General features: G+C 55.0%; 1 protein-coding gene across 1 annotated transcript; it reads left to right on the top strand.

Annotated features, from left to right (window-relative positions):
* The first annotated feature begins 3,964 nt into the window (after positions 1-3,964).
* On the top strand, positions 3,965-5,157 carry HSPB1 (heat shock protein family B (small) member 1). The gene is given in 3 exon segments (NM_001304892.1): positions 3,965-4,341; positions 4,798-4,861; positions 4,966-5,157. Coding segments are annotated over 3 exon segments (624 nt in total). The 5' UTR covers positions 3,965-3,971; the 3' UTR covers positions 5,156-5,157.
* Positions 5,158-18,399: the final 13,242 nt, after the last annotated feature.

Raw genomic sequence — 18,399 nt, 5'->3', positions numbered from 1 at the left:
CTCACCATACACACACCCCTCCAGCAGTATTAGATGGCAGAGCGGGCAGTGCGGAGGCCGGGGGTAGGGGGAGTGAGGGCAAGTGGAGGAGAAACTGTTGATTCACTATGCTGGAAGGAGCCTTCGAGAACATCCAGTCCAATGGTCTCATTGTACAGATGAAGAAAATGAGTCACGGGAGCCGGCTGCTGGCCAAGGTCACAGAGCCAGAGACATGCAGGTCCCCAGACTCCCAAGCTAGACAGATTATTTCTGCTAGACAGCAGGGCGGGAGGAGCCAGACGATGGATCCCCAGTCCTCCCCACACGGCCCCTCCTTGGCCCCCCTTCAGTGGTGAGGGGGTGAGGTGACACCCAAGGCTAGCCAGAAGCCTGGGGGACAGGCAGGCTGGAGAGGGACTCCCATAGAGGCAGTGTCTAGATGCTTCCAGAAAGACCTGCTGCCCCCCACCCCCATGTGCTCTAATTACTGCTGTCCACATTTTTAATTCCCAGTAAGCCCAGTGACTGGCGCAATCCATCAGCTGTCAGGTCTCTCCAGGGAGCTCGGGCAGCTGCCTGAAGACTCTCGAGCTTTCTCTGAGGCTGAGCCAGGGAGGGAGGGGCTGGCTCAGCCACAGTTGGCAAAGGCCTGTCAAAGGTGTGGCTAGTGTGGCCAAGGCCTTGGGCTCACTGCCAGGCAAGGAGGCTGGAAGGCTGGTCTTGGGCTGCTGCAGAGTGCCGCAGACTTTGTAGCTAGGGACGAGGGGAGGCGCCCCTCAGATTAAGGAATCCCAGTCCCAAGCCTGCCTCCCCCCAACTGCCCCTGTGGCTACTGGGAAATGCCTGGCGGTGGAGTTGTCTTCTTAATCCCGGAAAAACTAGCCCTGGCAGCTCAGTGCCCAGAGTGATAGAATGGAAGATTATCAAAGAACACTTCGCAAGGTGGGCAAGTGGGAGCTGACATCCAGCCCTTGCTCCTCTTGCCCTGTACCCGGAGAACTGGGGTGCAACCTTCAGAAGGGTGCCTGGTCAGGGCTGGAAGGGACTCCAGAGAGGCTGGCCCAACCTTCCCTGCCCCTTGGCCGCACACCTCCTCTGCGCCCACCAGCCCAGAGCCCACAGCCCTCCCTGGACTGCTTAGGAAGTCTCTCCCCTGCTCACAGAGAGTCAGGACGTTGGAGTCCCGATCCCTCTACCCCCTTACCAACTTTGTGACCTTGGGGCAGTTCCAGCTCAGCTGTCTCATCTCAGAAATGGGACTCTGATAAGACACTCGGACCTGCCCTAAGTGCATACAACTTCGTAATTCTTATTAGCCTAAGTCTCAGTATCCAAAATTAAAGGCCCTCTTTCCTTAATAAAGATAAACACTTACCGAGCACCAGGCACTTCCCACACATTATTGCATTTGAGATTCACCACAACCCTCCAAAATGGGTGCGTTATTACTACCCACACTTTGCAGATGGGAACAGTGGGCTCAAAGAGGTCACCAGGCCGGTGAACAGCAGCACCCAAGTTCAAGCCCAGCCTGACTGACCCCAAAACCCAGTTTTTCTTGCCACCCCACCCCCTCTTGCCACCACCCAGAGCCACCCATGTCCCCTCCCTTGTGATTGGCAGGGTCCCTTGAGAACCGACCCACTGTAGATGGATATGAAGTCTCGGTCCTGGCTCCCCCACCCACACATGGGCAGAGTGCTGGGAGCTGTCGTGCCCTGGTTCACACAACTTCCTGGCTGGGGCAGCAGGATGGACCCTCCCTGCCCTGGCTTCAGGCAAGATGCAGGGAGCTACTAAAGGAGCCTCTGTCTACAAAGGGTTGGCAGTCAAGGCAGCCCGGCAGCCCCCACCCAAAGCGTGGCTGGGCCTGGCAGGACCACACTTGAAAGCATCCATGACCACACCTGACAGCTCCTGCAGGGTGGGGCTCCTGGGCTCCAGTCTGGGCCAAGGTGGGCAAGCAGAGGCAGATGAGGGCCCTCCCTGCCTCCTGACCTCACCTCGACTTTATAGAGCTGGGAATAGGTGGGGCTGGAAGTGCCAGGGAGCCAAGACCTGGGGTTTGATGAAGCTGAGACCCTAGTGGCGGGGCGGGGCGGGGGGGTAGCCGGTAGCTCCCAAAGGAGACCTACTGGGCCCATGACCTGATCCAGCAAGGAAGGTGGAGCAGAGATGGGGTCCTGTCTGCCTCGTACCCTTGGCCCATGAAAGCCCCAGGAACTCAGAGGTAACCAGAACCTCAGACACATGACCCAGCCCCATCTCTTCCCCGATGGGGAGCAGGTGGGAAAGAAAGAAAAGGAAAGGAAAGGAAAGGAAAGGAAAGGAAAGGAAAGGAAAGGAAAGGAAAGGAAAGGAAAGGAAAGGAAAGGAAAGGAAGAAAGAAAGAAAGAAAGAAAGAAAGAAAGAAAGAAAGAAAGAAAGAAAGGCATCCAGGAGCTCCCTTTTGAAGAGGAAGCGGACACAGAGAAGGCATGAGATTTGTTGCTATGCCCGGCTCATCGAAGCAAGTGCGTGGAGTCTGGCTTCTGGTTTCTTAGGTGTCCTGGGCAGGGCAAGGCCCCCTGTAAAACTGGTGGGGGTTCAGCCTCAGCCCAGCCCTGGGAAAGGAGCAGCAAGCAGAGTGGGCCTTGGAAAGAGAGGAGTTTGTAGAAGACTCCAAAGAGGCTTACACTGCTAGTGTCTTCTAAGGAGCCAGGGCACCAATCACTGTATTTCTTTGAACTCATCTAAAAAGGGGGGATAACAGGGCGTAAATCAGGAGAAGGAAGACAGGAAGGGGCTGTGAAGGCAGGAGGGAGGGAATGTCAGGATTCTGGCAGCACTCTCTCTCTCAGAGGTGGGAGATGGGGTCCTGGATCCCATAGGGGGTCATATAGGAGGTGGGGGTCAAGGGGCAGGCCTCAGGCTCCAAGCATGTGTGAGTGAACTGTGCTGCGTGGAGCTCTCCCGCCTTGGTCCCGTGCAAATCATAACAAAAGGGTTTGAGATCATAATCTGCAAAAAGGGAAACTGAGGTCTAGAGAAAGGAGAGGACTTGCCCCAAATCACAGTAAGTCAACAGCAAAGCCCAGCCTAGATTCAAGGTTACTGCCTTTCAAGTTCCCTGTTCAGGGCTCCTCAAGGAAAAACAGATACATGGGGGGATTTGACAACAACCTTCCTCCTGACCCCCTCTCCGCACTGGGTTTCTGACCTGGGTCACTGCTTCTGCAACAGGGTTACTTACACACTCTCCTTCCTCCTCCCCTACCCCTTTTAATTGCAGATAGATAACATAACAATAGTGAATAATTATCAGGTTCCAGGCCCTGCACTAAAGTCGTTACTTGCATTAAATTGCTGAATCCTCACATCAACCCAATGACGTAAGCATTTTTATTACTATCATCATCATCATCTCCATTTTCCAGATGGGGAAACCGAGGCCCAGAGTCTAACTTGCACAAGTTCATCCCATTAGTGGCAGAACAGAATGTGAAGTCAGACAGTCTGGCTCCAGAGCCCACACTCTTATCTGCGACGCCAGGCTGATTTTTAAGACATTTCATGGACGCCTTGTGGTTCAAATCCCGGCTCTGCCACTTCTAGATGCATGTGATCTGGGACAAGTAGCCCAGCCTCTCTGGGCTTTGTCCTCCCCGACAAAAAGACGGGACTGTCCACCAGCCGCGGCCCATAGCTTTAGCGGCCAGGCCTGCCAGTGTCCGGCAGTGGGCACTGCACCAGGACCGGTGCTCCAGTCATTTGTTTTTTTGAACAAGAGAAGGTTCCAGATGTGGGCAGGGCCTTCCTCGGCCCGCCCCCGCCCCTTGTGCAGGGGGAGGAATGCAGGGGGAGGGGCTGCCCCTAGCCCGTCATTGCCTTTAATAGAGACCTGAAACACCGCCTGCTAAAAATACCCGGCTGGAGCCGCATAAAAGCGCTGCGTGTCCGACGCCCCACACTTCTCCAAGCCTCAGCCAGACGCGCCAAGCAAAGCCAGCATGACCGAGCGCCGAGTGCCCTTCTCGCTCCTGCGGAGCCCCAGCTGGGACCCTTTCCGCGACTGGTACCCGGCCCACAGCCGCCTCTTCGACCAGGCCTTCGGGCTGCCCCGGCTGCCCGAGGAGTGGGCGCAGTGGTTCGGCCACAGCGGCTGGCCGGGCTACGTGCGCCCGCTGCCCGCGGCCGCGGTCGAGGGCCCCGCCGCGGTGGCCGCACCCGCCTACAGCCGCGCGCTCAGCCGGCAGCTCAGCAGCGGCGTCTCGGAGATCCGGCAGACGGCCGACCGCTGGCGTGTGTCCCTGGACGTCAACCACTTCGCCCCCGAGGAGCTGACGGTCAAGACGAAGGATGGCGTGGTGGAGATCACCGGTGAGCCCCCGGCCCTGCGGGGACCCAGCTGGCGGGGCGGGAACTGGGCAGGGAAGCTCCACCAGGGACCCGGAAGACTTGGGACTCACCCTGCCCCCGGGCTGTGGCCCCGACTCTAGAACGGGGACTGCGGGTAGTTCCTCTGGGCCCGTTTGGGCCCGAAAAACGCTCTATTGAGGGAAGAAATGCCGCCTTCCAGCGGAGACCCCCCCTAGCCCCGCCCCCAAATGACCAGGTCTCCCTGGGGCCACCCACAGAGGCCATTGTCCCCTGGCGCACACGCCCCTAAGTCCGGGTCCGCGGAGGGGGCGTGTGCGCATCTTTGGCTCCGCGCCGAGCCCCACCCCACCCTCCAAAGCACGAACTCAACTTTCCAGAAGTTTCTGAGGGGTCCTGAGACAGTGCGACCACCCATGGGGGTCATGTGTGGATCTTCTGACTTCCTTCTCTCCCCAGGCAAACACGAAGAGAGGCAGGACGAGCATGGCTATATCTCCCGATGCTTCACTCGAAAATACACGTGAGTCTTGGCCCCAGATCCAGGGGGACCTGGGAGGGGGGTGCAGGGAGTGGGGGGGGCAGTGAGGCACAGGTGTGTAACTCTTGTCCTCCCTTTCTGTCTAGGCTGCCCCCTGGTGTGGACCCCACCCTGGTCTCCTCCTCCCTGTCCCCTGAGGGCACGCTGACCGTGGAGGCCCCGATGCCCAAGCCAGCCACCCAGTCAGCAGAAATCACTATCCCTGTCACCTTCGAGGCACGTGCCCAGATTGGGGGCCCAGAAGCTGGAAAGTCGGAGCAGCCTGGAGCCAAGTAAAGGCCTTAGCCCTGCTGTCCACACCCCCACCTCAGTAGCCATCACTGACCATCCCCACCCGCCATTCTGTATGCTTTTTTGATACGTTTACCTTCTGTTTTTCTCAAATAAAGTTCGAAGCAACTGGCCACCACTGCCTCACACTGGTGTTTGTGGAGGCCTAGGGGTGCTCACATGATCACATTTGCTGAGGGCCTGCTGTGTGCCAAGCAAGCCCCATGCTAGGCGCTGTGGGTACTGTGGGGTACAGCACGGGCATACCCCAGTCCTCCAGCCCTGAGTCCAGTAAGACAGAAGTAATGATTAGAACCAGCAGTGATGGGGGAAACCAGGAGAGGCAGCTGGTCCAGGCTTGGTCACTCAGACACCTACGCTGGAGTCAGGTGTGCAGGGGGAGTGCAAGGGGACAGAGCAGAGCCCAGGGAGGGGAGCTTCTTAGGAGCTCAGAGTTCCTTGCTCACTTCCTTGAGACTTCACTAATCCCAGAGAGGGGCAGGACCAGGAGAAGGCATGGGAGGTGTGGCACTCCAGGTGATTTTCTGAGAGGAGGTTGGCCTTGTCAAAGGTTCCAACCCCTGATGCCCATGCATGCGGGGTGAGGCCTGGGCAGTCAGGTCAAGGGCACTCGTGCGGCCAAGGTTTTGGTGGAAGAGAAGCAAAGACCCTGACAGGGAAGAGTAGCCCGGGTAGGAAGAGTCACACCTACCTGGGTCCTCTCCTTAGCCTTCATCCTACCCACCACCCTCTCACCTGGCCCAAGAAGGGTTTGGAGGGACCTGGGGGAGGGACAGAGAAGTTGGCACTTTGGAGCCCAGTCTCAGGTCCCCAGGAACTTGAGAGATCCCACGCCATCTCCACCTACAAAGGTCACAAAGCCTGAAGCTGTGGCAAGACACTGTGACATTCTTTTCTAAACCCACAGCCCTACTTTCCAGGGCCTTTGAGAGGAGCAACACCCTGCAGGGAAGGGCCAGGAGCATGCACACGCACGCGCACACACACACTACCCTCGCCACTGCCCGGCTTCTTAATTTCCACTCCCTGGTGCGGGCTCTCTTTTGGGATACACAGTCTGGAGCAGGCACGAAGCCAAAGCAGGTCCCAGGCCTCAGAGGCCTCACTGGGCCTGGAGGGAGGCCAGCCAGGGAAATAAACACATGAACAGCTGGCAGCACGGGTCGGCCTGTTGGCCAGGGTACCGCCCGGTCTACGCCGCCCCTACCACCATTCATTGCCCGAGCTCCAATCTCTTAAATCTGCCATTCTCCTCCCTGACAACAGACATGCCACATCTCAGGTGTCTCCTGGACACGTCCACATTCCTGTGGTCACAACTGAATCAGCCTGTCCAGGGCTCACCCTTGCTCTGCGCGCCAGCTCCCTTCTGGCTGGCAACAGGATGGCCCCGGCCTGCAGGGGTGTGACTGCCTCCTCCCATATTGTCAGTCTTGACAGAGCGAGAGCAAGGCTGCCAGCCACTCTGCCAGCACCCTGGAAAGGTGGGAAAGCTGGTGCCAAGCCTTTGACAAGGTAATCCTCACATCGACTCTGCGAAGAGGTGGGGTTAGTCCTCCGAACCCCTGGGTACATAGAGCTGCAAAGAGGCGAACAGACTTACCCAGGTCCATACAGCTAGTTCTGGAGGGGTGGAGGGACATCAGTGTGGCCACAGGCAGGGGAGGGTGGGTTAGCTCACATAGGAAGGCTGGAGAGGAGGAAGGGGTGCTGAAGTGTTCCACAAGGCAAGCCTGAAGTGCTCCTGAAAGAGGCTTGTAGGGGCCACGGGAGGAGGACAGGGATGCAGCTAAGTCTGGGGTCCAGGGCCGCTCAAGGGGGCCAGGCTGCAAATGAGCTGGAGGGAGCTGCCAGGGGTCTCAGACCCAGAGTCCAGGGCCACGGTCAGGGGCAGGTAGGAGTCAGGCTCAGGGGGTAACTGTCACAGGAGTGAGTCCAAGGACAACAGCTTTGAGGTCTTGGGGCCTCCGGCCATTATTTGGGACACAGCTGGGCACAGGGTAGGTGGGAGGGGACGAATTCCGTCCCTGCAAAGGAAACAGACCCCAGTTTCCACAGGAAACTAAAGTAGGAGACAAGGAACTGTAGCCTGCCTGGGCCACTGTGGGGGCAGAGACAGGAGAGGAGCCCGAGGGTGGGCCGGCCCTATGCCCAGAGCTCCACTCATGTGGGATCCGGGGCAGCGCCTCTGGGCAGGGTGAACAGGGCTGGCTGGCTTAAGTCTGTGGGTCTCCCCTGGGACAGGCTGGCACTGGGCACGGGGACACCTGGTGAGTCCCTGCACTACTGCTGTAGGGCAGGAACAGTTCCAAGCTTCTCCAGGCCTTTCCCCGATTTTCAGTGGGTCCCTGTCTAAAGGCCTCTGATGTCCTTCAAGTCTGCAGACACAAGACATTGGCTTTGATTTAGTGAATGCTAGCATCTAGGTCCCTCTGCTCAGCTGCAGGGTGTCTGAGGGGCAATGCTCTGTGCTCCAGGGTGATGTCTAAGGCTCCTTCGAGGACCTCAAGTCCCTGTGGCTGCCTGTCACCCCTTACCAGCTGCTGCTTCCCTAAGGATCTGTGGAGTGCACAAGCCATCTTCAGTTCCAGGCCCATCCCTGGGTCTCTCCTTTTTTCTCTCCCTCCTAGTTGTGAAATCTGCCCTCCCTGTTGGCACTTCCTCTGGGCCCAGCACCCAGCCAGTCAGTCCAAGTCCCTGTTCAAGGGCCAAATGGAGGAAATAGCTCAATGACAAGCAGCTTATGCCATTAGCAAAGGGGCGGGACATCCTGTGGGGTCTTAGTGGAGTAGGAAAAAGGGATTTCCAGAAGCCACTCTTGGATAGGCAAGTAAGTGGCAGTCATATGGGCCAGGGCTGGCAGGCTGGCACCATCAGGCTGGAGGAAGGAAAGCAAGAGGACCAGTGAGGGAGGTGGGTGGGACCCGTGGGGGGAGGGCACTGAATGCCACACTAAGTGCAGACTACTGGAGAGGTTTAAGCGTCCCTGCTTTAGAAACAAGGATCCAGATCTTAGAGGAGAATGGTTAGAATGAACCAGTCAAGAAGCAGGGGACAGTGTGCTGCCAGGGGGAGGGGGAAAGGGGGCCAGGTGCCAGGATGTAGCAGCAGCAGGCTCTGTGGTGTGGGGTGACAGACTGGGATGTGGGGGTGCAGGGGGCAGGGGAAGAAAGGGATCTGCTGAGGCCCTGAGCCCTGGACTCTCATGGCTCCCTGCCCAGGGCTTGCTGACCCCAGGCCTCTGCTGCTGGGGGAGTGAATTGTTTCCTGTAGCATCGTCTTCCCTGCTACAGAATCGGCCCAGGGTTTGCCAGGCACAGACTGCTCCTTGGAGAGGGTGGGGTGGGAAGCAAAAGCTGCCTGGCCAGTGGCTGCAGAGGACCCTAGTGCTGGGTCCAAAGGGCATGGTCAGAGAACCTTTGTGATGGAGGCAGGGGCAACCAAGTGAAGAAAGGAGAGGAGGGTCAGGCAGGACTGGAGCCCTGCTCAGCGACTGGCCATGGGGTCAACAGACACCCCAGACCCTCTGGTCTGTTGGCAGCTACCCAAGCACTATTCAACCCCGGCAGAGCCTAAGACTGGGCAGGAATCAGGCTGGTGAGGGTCCTATCTGCTCCTTTTACCCCGGATTCCCCTACACCTCCCCTCTCCACCAACCGCCACCCCCCTCCGCCGCCGCAATGCACACAGTGGGACATGAGAATTTGGGACAGCCCTTGAGCTCAGGGCTTGGCCTCTGGCCCAGACTTACATAGCAGCAATGAGCTGCCAGCTCAGGACCAAAGTAGGGAGGAAGCTGCACAGGTGAGGGCAAGCCTAAGCTGGTCTTAGCCAGGATCTGGCACTGGTCCTGGCAGCTCAGACCCACTGAAATTGGGGGCTAAGCCCCACCCTCATGCTGCCCTCCCAGGAACAGGAAAGTGGCCCCAGGGAATATGGAAGAAGCCAAGCGTGTGCCCCCCCGCCCCAAAATATGTACTGTCTGTCCACCAAACAACACCCCTGTGTGCCAGCCCTGAGGAGCACAGGGTTCCGTGGGGGAAGACTCACACACCAGTGGAAAATATCTCCATCCCCGCCACAATCCTCTTAGCTAAGGGCTCTGGGTCCTCCCCACCTCTTCCACCTGGCCAGGTGACTTTGGATCTCACTGTTGTGCACCTCACTCCATATCCCAAGGATGAGCCACAGGGGCAGACTGAGGGCAAGGGAAGTCAAGTGCCCAGCCAGGGCTCCCCATATCCAGAGAGAAAAGGTCATGTCTGGGGACCCTGGGGAAAAGCCACCAGCTCTGCGAGGGGTCTCCGTAGTGTAAGGACTCCCTCCACCCTTTGTTTCAGCCTTGCACATGTACCAGGCTGGTACACCACACTGTCCAAACTATGGGGGCAGTGGTTGGATCAAAATGTGGCACCAGTGATCCAGGGGCTGCCTCAGAGGAAGAAAGTCTACCCCTACTCCCTCCCCTGGGCTGAACATGGCAGAACCTTCCAGAAATGCTTGGATTAAAGAAAGGACTGACGTGGCAGAAGCAGCTCTGTGTTCAGGAAAAAGCACTGGGCTGAGGCCAGCTCTGTCCCTGTTGGAGGTATGTTCTGGGGTCCCCCCTGTTCTGAGTTCAGTTTCCATTTTGGGGTCTTGATGACCTCTGAGGCCCCTCTCCTACCTTGACAGTTCATGTTGTCAGCCCTCCGCAGGATGGGAATCAAGGGAGAATCATGAAGACTGGCAGCTGCCCAGGGTCTCCTAACAATGGTAGGAAAGCCAAAGTCCCAAGGGTGTCCAAGGATATAAGGACAGCTCTCTGCAGGGCCAACAAGGGCCTGGAATGGGGAAGGCCTTCAGTCTTGGCCCTGACCCCAGGGCAGGTCTGGGTAACCCTTTCCTTCTCACATCATTTCCCCCAGCGCCCCTGCCCCAAGATGGATTGTAGTTTCTCTGAAAGTCCCTCTGGGGTGGCTGCTGAGTCTGTGGGCTCAGGCTTGGGGGACAATGGGACATGGTAATTGAGGCTTATTTAGGTGAATGAATGTCCAGAGAGGTCACTGAGTCTTCATCCCTAAGCCCCCTCCCTGAGTTCTCCCACCCTCTCTCAGCCCTCTCCAACACCCTTCTGATCTCCCACCACCCTGGTTGGTCTTCCTTGTTCCTCTCTGATTGCACCCCCTTACTCAGACCCACCCCTCACTGCATCCCTCCCCAATCCCAAGCCTCTTCAATGAACCCCTCCCCTTTCTCAGAGTTCTCTCTCTCTTTTTTTAAAGATTTTATTTATTTGAGAGACAGAGAGGAGGGAGGGGCAAAGGGAGAAAAACCCAAGCAGACTCTGTGCTTAGTGCAGACCACAACACAGGGCTCAATCTCACCACCCACGAGATCATGACCTAAGCCAAAACCAAGAGTCGGACACTCAACCGACTGAGCCACCCGGGCACCCCAGAGTTCTCCCATTTTCACTAAACCCCCACCCCCCATCACTGTACTTTCTCACTTCATCAAGCCCCCCCCTCCCTTGGTTGAGCCCCCCTCCCCCTCTGGAATCCATCCCCACCTCTCTCTGAGCCCTGGTTGGTGAGCTATCCTTTTATAATCCCCTCAGTGGGCCTGCTAAAGATCCTGAAGACCCCCTTCTCCAGGCCTGACCAGCCTGAAAGCCTTGAAACTTGGGAGTGTCCCCACAGGCCAATCCTTCAGCAGGGGTCCTGGCACTCCAAGGCCCTCCTTCAGAGAGCTTCTGGAGGAGGAGAAACCAATCCCCACCAAGCAGGCTGCACGCCCCTTCCAGCTCAGGCCTCGGCAGTACTGGTCAAATTGAGAAAGGAAGCCTACCCTAGGCCCCACCTGCAAGGGGGATGGAGCGATGCCAAGGCATGCCTGACTGCTCCCTGCAGGACCCCCTGGGGCTGGGTGTCCCCATCTTCCCCTCCCCTCCCCACCCAGGCCCAGATAGGACAGTAAATGACTGCCCCCTGGTGCTCTCCCAGAGACACTCAGATACCTAACACTGCCTACCCCACAACCTTCAGGAATCTCCGCCCAGGTTCTAGGTCCTGCCAGGCCCAGAGCAGAAATGGGGCAGGAAACCCAGTCTTGGAAAACACTGACACCCCCAGCCCCGCACCTTCCATACCTCTGGCCCTGTTCTCTGCTCTGTGGCTCACTTTCTTGAGAACCCTCAAGCTTACCAAAAGATCCCATCTGGAGGACCCAGCTCACTCCCTCCGCTGCCACTGCTGCCACGCCTGCCTCTGCCCTTGCAGCGTGTGGCAGCCAAGGCCCGGAGCCAGGGCCCCTGCTCTGCCCTGCTGCATAGGTGTTCCCCACTGTTCCTGTTACTTATCACAACTGGCATGTACTGGGCACCTGCTAGCTGCCAATCACTCCTTAGCTTATGAATTCTTCACAGCAACCCTATGCCGCTGAGGGGCAGCAGAGGCTCGTGGTTATGCTTTCTGCCACTGGTCAGAACTGCCTGGGTTCAAATCCTCATGGAGCCACTTAATCACTGCAGGAACTCGGGCAAGTTACTAAGTCTTGGTTTCTTCCTCTGCAAAGTGAAGCTGATTATATGAATTAATACAAGTAACGTCTCTGAAACAGAGCCCGAACCACACACCAAACACCCAGTCAATGCTAGGCATTTTTATGACGTAGAGTGCATTACTCCCATTTGACAGGGAAACTGGGAAACTGTCCGTCTGAAAGGCTAAGGAACTTGAGAGGTTACACCACACAGCTAGGACGTGGTAGGGTGGGAATTCAAATCCTGAGCTTTCTGCCACCTACAGCCCTTTGGAACGTGACATTGCTGAGGGGCAGAAATTCACCTTTGTAAACAGCAGCTAGCCACGCTGAAGCTGACCTACGCATCCCCCTCCCGGGCCCTCAAGTTGTCCAAGCTCTGTGTGGGGAACTGTTTAGGGCAGAGATTGGGGTGCACGCACTCCCTAACATTTCTGCCATCTGATGATTCTGGGGCTGGCCCTGCACCGCCACCATCAGCGACAAGTTGGGAGCGTCTCTCCAGGCGTGTGGGGGAAGAGAGGGCCTTCAGGGGTGGAACCAGCACTCGTCCTCCAGGAGGACGGGGCTGTGACACGCGGCAGGTGAGGCTGGAGAAGCCCTGAACGACAAAGAGCGGCAGGTGTGGCTCCAGGGCATCCCGAAGCCACGTTATGGCGCCACGGGGCCAGCGTGTGACAGACCCACGCCGCCACCCGCCCTGAGCCCTTTCGACTGCTGTGAAGGTCGGCAGGCTGTCCTGAGCCCCGGCTTCCTCCTCTGCAGTATCGGGAAACATAGCCCCCCAGGGTGACGGCTGCGCAGAAAGAGAGCACGGCAAACCTGCTCAGGGCGTTTGCGGTTGTGCCTGCCGTTCAGAAACTGAAGGGCAGGCACGGGGTCAGCGGGAAAGCTGGCGGCTGAGGCCCTGTCCCGTCCCCACCCCCTTCCCCCGCCGCGGAGATGGCCAGCGACCAGATGTGACCAACGGCCTAGACGGCGTTATAATACCCCGCAGAGGCCAGACGGAGTTACCCCGTGTGCTAACTGCGCACGAGGACAGCGGAGGCGGGCCGGGGGAGGGCGGAAAGGGAGGACCAAGCTCCGAGGTGGGAGCGAATCGCGGGCAGATCCTGGCGCAGGGCTAGCAACAGGCCGACCATTGGAAGAGCGGGACAGACTGGTCTGTGATTGGTCCTCGCCACTGCCCGAGATTGGAAGGCGGGCCGTTGTCCCGCCCAGCTCACATCCGGGCGTCTGCCCGGTCCTGGAACCTTCGCGATCCAGGCCTGTAAGAGCCCCCAGTTCTTCAGAGCGCGGGCTCGTGCGTAAGCCTGTGGCAGGAGCGTGCGGGCGAGCACCTGTGGGGCGTGCGCGCCTGTAGGGCCGTGCGGCTGACTCAGGGCGGCCTCGCCCGGCTGCCCGCGAGGAACTGAGGCTTGCAGGGCCCATGTGTTTGGGCTAGGAGGTGATCCGAGAGAAGCCCGCGGACGGGGCGCCCACGTGGGTTGACGCTGAGGCGGCCCAGAGGCTGGCAGGAAACGGAACCTGGCGGAAACCCGGGGGCCGGGGCCGGGCGGGGCTCCGTGGATGCTGGCCAGCCGTAGAGCAGAGCCGGGCGGCGCCCTGTGGGGGACAGTGCCTAGGCTCCAGGTGCAAGAAACCCCTCCGCTCCCAACTCCAGGGCCCAGCAAACCATTTGGTACCCTTGGAAATGGTACAGGAGCGGCCTGACCTGTCGTCGCTAGTGCATTTTGGGGGGAAGTCGTGAGGGGTGGACCAAGGCTGTTTTTAGGTCCGCCATCCAGGTTCATTTTGGCCCTGTCACCACTAAGCTAAAGAAACCTTTAATCCTACCTAATGTACTGCAGGGAGCAATTCCTACCCCTTTTGATCAGCAGTGGGATGTAGTAGCTATTTGATCTTGGGACAGAATTTAGGGAGATTACATGGAAAGGGACTCCCCTCAAAATGCTTGGAGTCAGCCATAAACTGCACATCCTTTATACTGGTTACCTAGCCATTATTCCCTAAATCTATCTTGTCTCTATTTCTAATGCAATCTCCTAATTTAGGGCAAGAGAATAGGTTTCACTCTTAGTCTGCCCACCCACCCAATCCTCTGCAACCTAGAATTCATCACCGAGAGACCACAACATTCCCCAAAGGTTTTTAAAACTGAGCAGGTTCCTAACGGAGAAGGCAAAAACTACCTGTAAACCATAATGACATTATACCTCCATCTGGGGAGGCAAGGACTTTCAGAAGGCTTAGATAACAAATCCAATGGAACCCAAAATGAATTTTCCACCAGGCTTTAAGAAACCCACCAGCCATCAAAACCCCATCCCTAAAACCTAGCTTCAGGCTAAGTGAAAAAGAGGTAGAAGGGTTTGATTACCCTTTTAGTCCCTAAGTAGGGGGAACTTGTCCATCGTTGTGGGAACAGCCAGTTAACACCAAGATTACAACTCGAGATTCTTTCTCCTGATGTAGATTCAATACGAAGGCAGCCTCTGACATGCCTGAGAACTCCTGGGAACATGGAGGGCTACACTGTTTCACCACCTTCCCCAGGCATAGGGGCAGAACTGCTGCAGACCACCAGGACTCACCATATGGGGTGCATGTATTGGCTTGCTAAGTCAAAGCAAGTGATAACCGGGCACCTAACACTTTCTCCAACGGGGGCGGGGGGGGGGACACAGGAGAGGGTTGTTAAGGAGGCAAACCATCCTAGCGGAGAAGACTCAAAACATTTGGTTCCCATGGATGGCAGGCACTCCCTCTAGCCTGTCCTTCAGCTTAGTCCTCAAGGGCTCACGTAACAGGCCCTGGGCTGACTACTGCTTAAGATCACCTGATTGCCGGGAAAGCACCTGCAGAATCCCATTCAATTCACATTCAATTCCACATAAATCACTGAGAAGACTGGACGGAGGGGCAAAGTGTAAGCCTTATCCAAGACAAAAATGTGTTCCAACAGGGATGGGAACCAATTGACACAGGAGGAAACAACTGGACAAACCCAGAACGTAGGACACTCTCCTGAGGGGCACCTGGCTGGCTCAGTTGGTAAAATGCACGACTCTTGATCTCAGAGTTGTAAATTTAAGCCCCACACTGGGTGTAGAGATTACTTAAAAATAAAATCTTTTTTAAAAAAAAGACCATTTCTGGGGCGCCTGGGTGGCACAGCGGTTAAGCGTTTGCCTTCGGCTCAGGGCGTGATCCCGGCGTCATGGGATCGAGCCCCACATCAGGCTCCTCCGATGAGCCTGCTTCTTCCTCTCCCACTCCCCCTGCTTTGTGTTCTCTCTCTCGCTGGCTGTCTCTATCTCTGTCAAATAAATAAATAAAATCTTAAAAAAAAAAAAATACCATTTCTTGCAGATGGCTTTTGAAAAAGTCATTATCATAAAGAAAAGAGGTGGAAAGAATAGAGGCTAAAGAAACCTAATAATGAAATTATTAGAATGAATTAATTAGATCTGAGTTGGTGTTGGGGAGGGGTAGTTAGAACTATCAAAGGCATTCTGGGGGCAACGTGGGGGAAATCTGAATATGGGCTGACGGGATTGTCGATTTCCTTAGGTGTGATGATAATGAGGTGGTTATGTGAGAGAATATCCTTATTTTTAAGAGAAATATGAATACAGAGTAAATGTCATTACTTTCAAGGTTCCACAAGATAGAGAAATATAAATAAGAAAAAATGTTAACTGCCGTACCCATAATATTTGGTTATCACCGTACCATTCTTTTCAGCTTTTGTGTCTGAAATTTCTCAAATAAAAATGTTGGGGGTAAAATGCCCCCCACCCAGCACCACCCAGCTACCCTTTAAAGAGGGTTAAATCTAATTCAAGAGGTACTTTCCTGGGATCACCAAATTTCAATTAATCGTATTTAGAATCACAAAGCAAAACCTCTTATGAACCGAAGGTCACTTACACCTTACGGCTCAAAAGAAGCAGAAATCCTTGCATCTCAAAGCCAGAGTCTACTCTCTCAAACTGAGCCAGATAAAGAACAGAGAACAGTGGTTACCTCTGGGAAGATGAAATGGGCGGCTGGAAAACAGGCATGGGAGAATGAGTTACTGATAAACCAGTGGTCGCCAAACTACTGGCCAGATGGTGAATACTTTGAAGTTTCATGGGCAACATACCTTTGCACTTTTTTTCCTTTACAACCCTTTCAAAATGTGAAATACATTCTTAGCTCGAAGGCAGTACAAAAACCTGTTTTAGACTGCACTTCTGTGGTTTTAATGTGCCTGCACTACCTAATGAAATATAAACCCTCCAAAAAAACCACATCATGTTCCCCAAATTCCTAACTTTCCTCTCCCACAGGGGGGATAACTGAGCGCCATCTCAGAGTATTACTTAAATTGGGAAATCCTGATCCATTTGTCTTGCCAGGCGTGGATAAAGCATGAACATGAGATACCAACAAACGTGAACTGGTACTAAAGACTCTCGCCCCACCCCCTACCGACCACAAGTATCTGGTTAATTAGTGGTGGAGTCTGTGGCCATTCAGATTCAACCATTTATCCCGATCCATACCAGAACTGGAAAATTCAAACCCGCAGGCTAATTAGCAAGATGGTAGACCACATTTCAATGTTCTGATTAGGCTGGGTTACCACTTAATGTCACTCCTAGAATCAGAGAAGTGCTACCCAGCTAGTTTTCAGCAGGTTTTTTTCTCCAGGCTTGCTCTGACAACTGTACACCCAGGAGGAGTAGCTGCCATACTTAGCCACTCAGATCAGCCCGTGAGTCAACACGCAGTTTCAGCTGACCAGCACAGGGGCCAATGCATGTGGTAATTACACATAAATAGAGAGGAGGGAAACTACTGGCACCGAACAGCAACTTAATGTGCTACACTGAAAGTCCCCTGCCAATGAATCTCACTGGACAGCCATTCCACCCCATCCTCAAAGTTCTTGAAATTGGAGAATTCCGTTCTAGGGATGGCCCACGCAGAGTGGATCCAGTCCTTTATAATCGCTCTCCTCCCCCATCACTCACTCTTTAATTGCTTCCCACTACCAGTTAGCTTTACGTCCTGGAGTGCACTGAGGAGGACCTCCATCACTAGTGCCTAACATGGGGTATCGTGTGGTTTCTGAATTAGAACTTTAACTCTTTAGGGCCATCCATCTCCAACTACTTATCCTTGTGAAGCCACGTATTTTTCTTTTCAAATACTTCAATCAAAAAACATCGTTAACAGGGGCGCCTGGGTGGCTCAGTCGTTAAGCATCTGCCTTCGGCTCAGGGCGTGATCCCGGAGTTCTAGGATCGAGCCCCACATCAGGCTCCTCCGCTAGGAGCCTGCTTCTTCCTCTCCCACTCCCCCTGCTTGTGTTCCCTCTCTCGCTGGCTATCTCTGTCAAATAAATAAATAAAATCTTAAAAAAAAAAAATCGTAACAGATTGAGTGCAATAGCAGGAACCGCAAGTCCAGCTGACCTCTATCAAGAGATCAGCAAAACTGTAAAACAATGCCCCTCTTCCCTTTTTTTGGGGGGGGGGACAGAGGAAGAGAATCCTAAGCAGACCCCATGCCCAGCATGGAGGCATGGAGCCCCCATTGGGTTCACAACCTTGAGATCGGTGACCTGAGCTGAAATCAAGAGCTGGGACATTTAAGATATGAAGCCACCCAGGTGCCCCAAAACTTACTTATCTCAACATATAATGGGTTTCTATAATTTTTAAACAAATGACTATTTTTAATTTCTGGCTTTTGATACACCCCCCCCCATAAACAAAAGCTCTTAAGACTTGTGTAAAGGGGTCCTGTAAAGTTTGAGAACCACTGCATTAAGGGGAGCTCTTCCAAACTGGATAGAAATGCAGAAACAGCATTTTATCTTAAGACATATTTAAGTGTACATGGAAGTACTCTGGGCAAATTCCAGTCTTCTGTCAAATTCCAGGCACTCATAAATAATGGGAAGTTAACAGGGAAGAAACAGGAGTGTTAACAGCGGCAACTTCCAGGAGCCACCCTTCTTTCTGCCTAGCTTTTGATGAGCCTGTTACGTGACTGCTCGGATGTTGCCCGCGTGTGTACTGTCCTGTTCGTAAGATGTCATCTCATGGCTCTCTACCCTCAGTGACTCCCACACTGAAAGAGCTGTCACCACGTGCTGAAGGGGGGGCTGCCGCTGTTTCTTAGTCTCCTAGCTGAGCAGAAGCAGCCCGGTGTTTGCAGGCAAGGCTCAGGAGGGCCCAGGACTGGGGCTCCGACATCGTGGCAACTTAGGCACATCCGCCGCTTCTATATCCACAGCTGTGCCCGTGGCGGCGCACTCACAGTGGTTCTGAGTGACAAATGAGCCAACGTAGGTGAATTCATCCTGTGGCAAAACCTGGTTCCCACAGATCATTATTACTAAATTGTGAATTCCGATTACTCAAAAAATTAAAAAGCCACCGTCTTTCAACACCCTGCACCCCCCACCCCTTTGCTGGAACCCACCCAATCTGATGGAGGAAAGCCTTTGCCTTGGCATTCTTCCTTCCTACAGACAAATATCCCTCCCCACAGTGATCAAGGCAGAACACCCCCACACCCAGGGATGCTGACTCATGTGGTGGGCGCGTTCTGACAGCTGCCACCAGTAACAGCACACTACTGAGAGCTCAGGCCACACCAACTGAGGCTGCCAACCATTTCAGAGGGACTAAAGACATAAGACAATT

Source organism: Ailuropoda melanoleuca, chromosome 10 (assembly GCF_002007445.2).
Source record: "Ailuropoda melanoleuca isolate Jingjing chromosome 10, ASM200744v2, whole genome shotgun sequence".
NCBI lineage: Eukaryota > Metazoa > Chordata > Mammalia > Carnivora > Ursidae > Ailuropoda > Ailuropoda melanoleuca.
The sequence above is the reverse complement of the archived record's forward strand: the minus strand, read 5'-3'. Positions and strand labels throughout refer to the sequence as shown.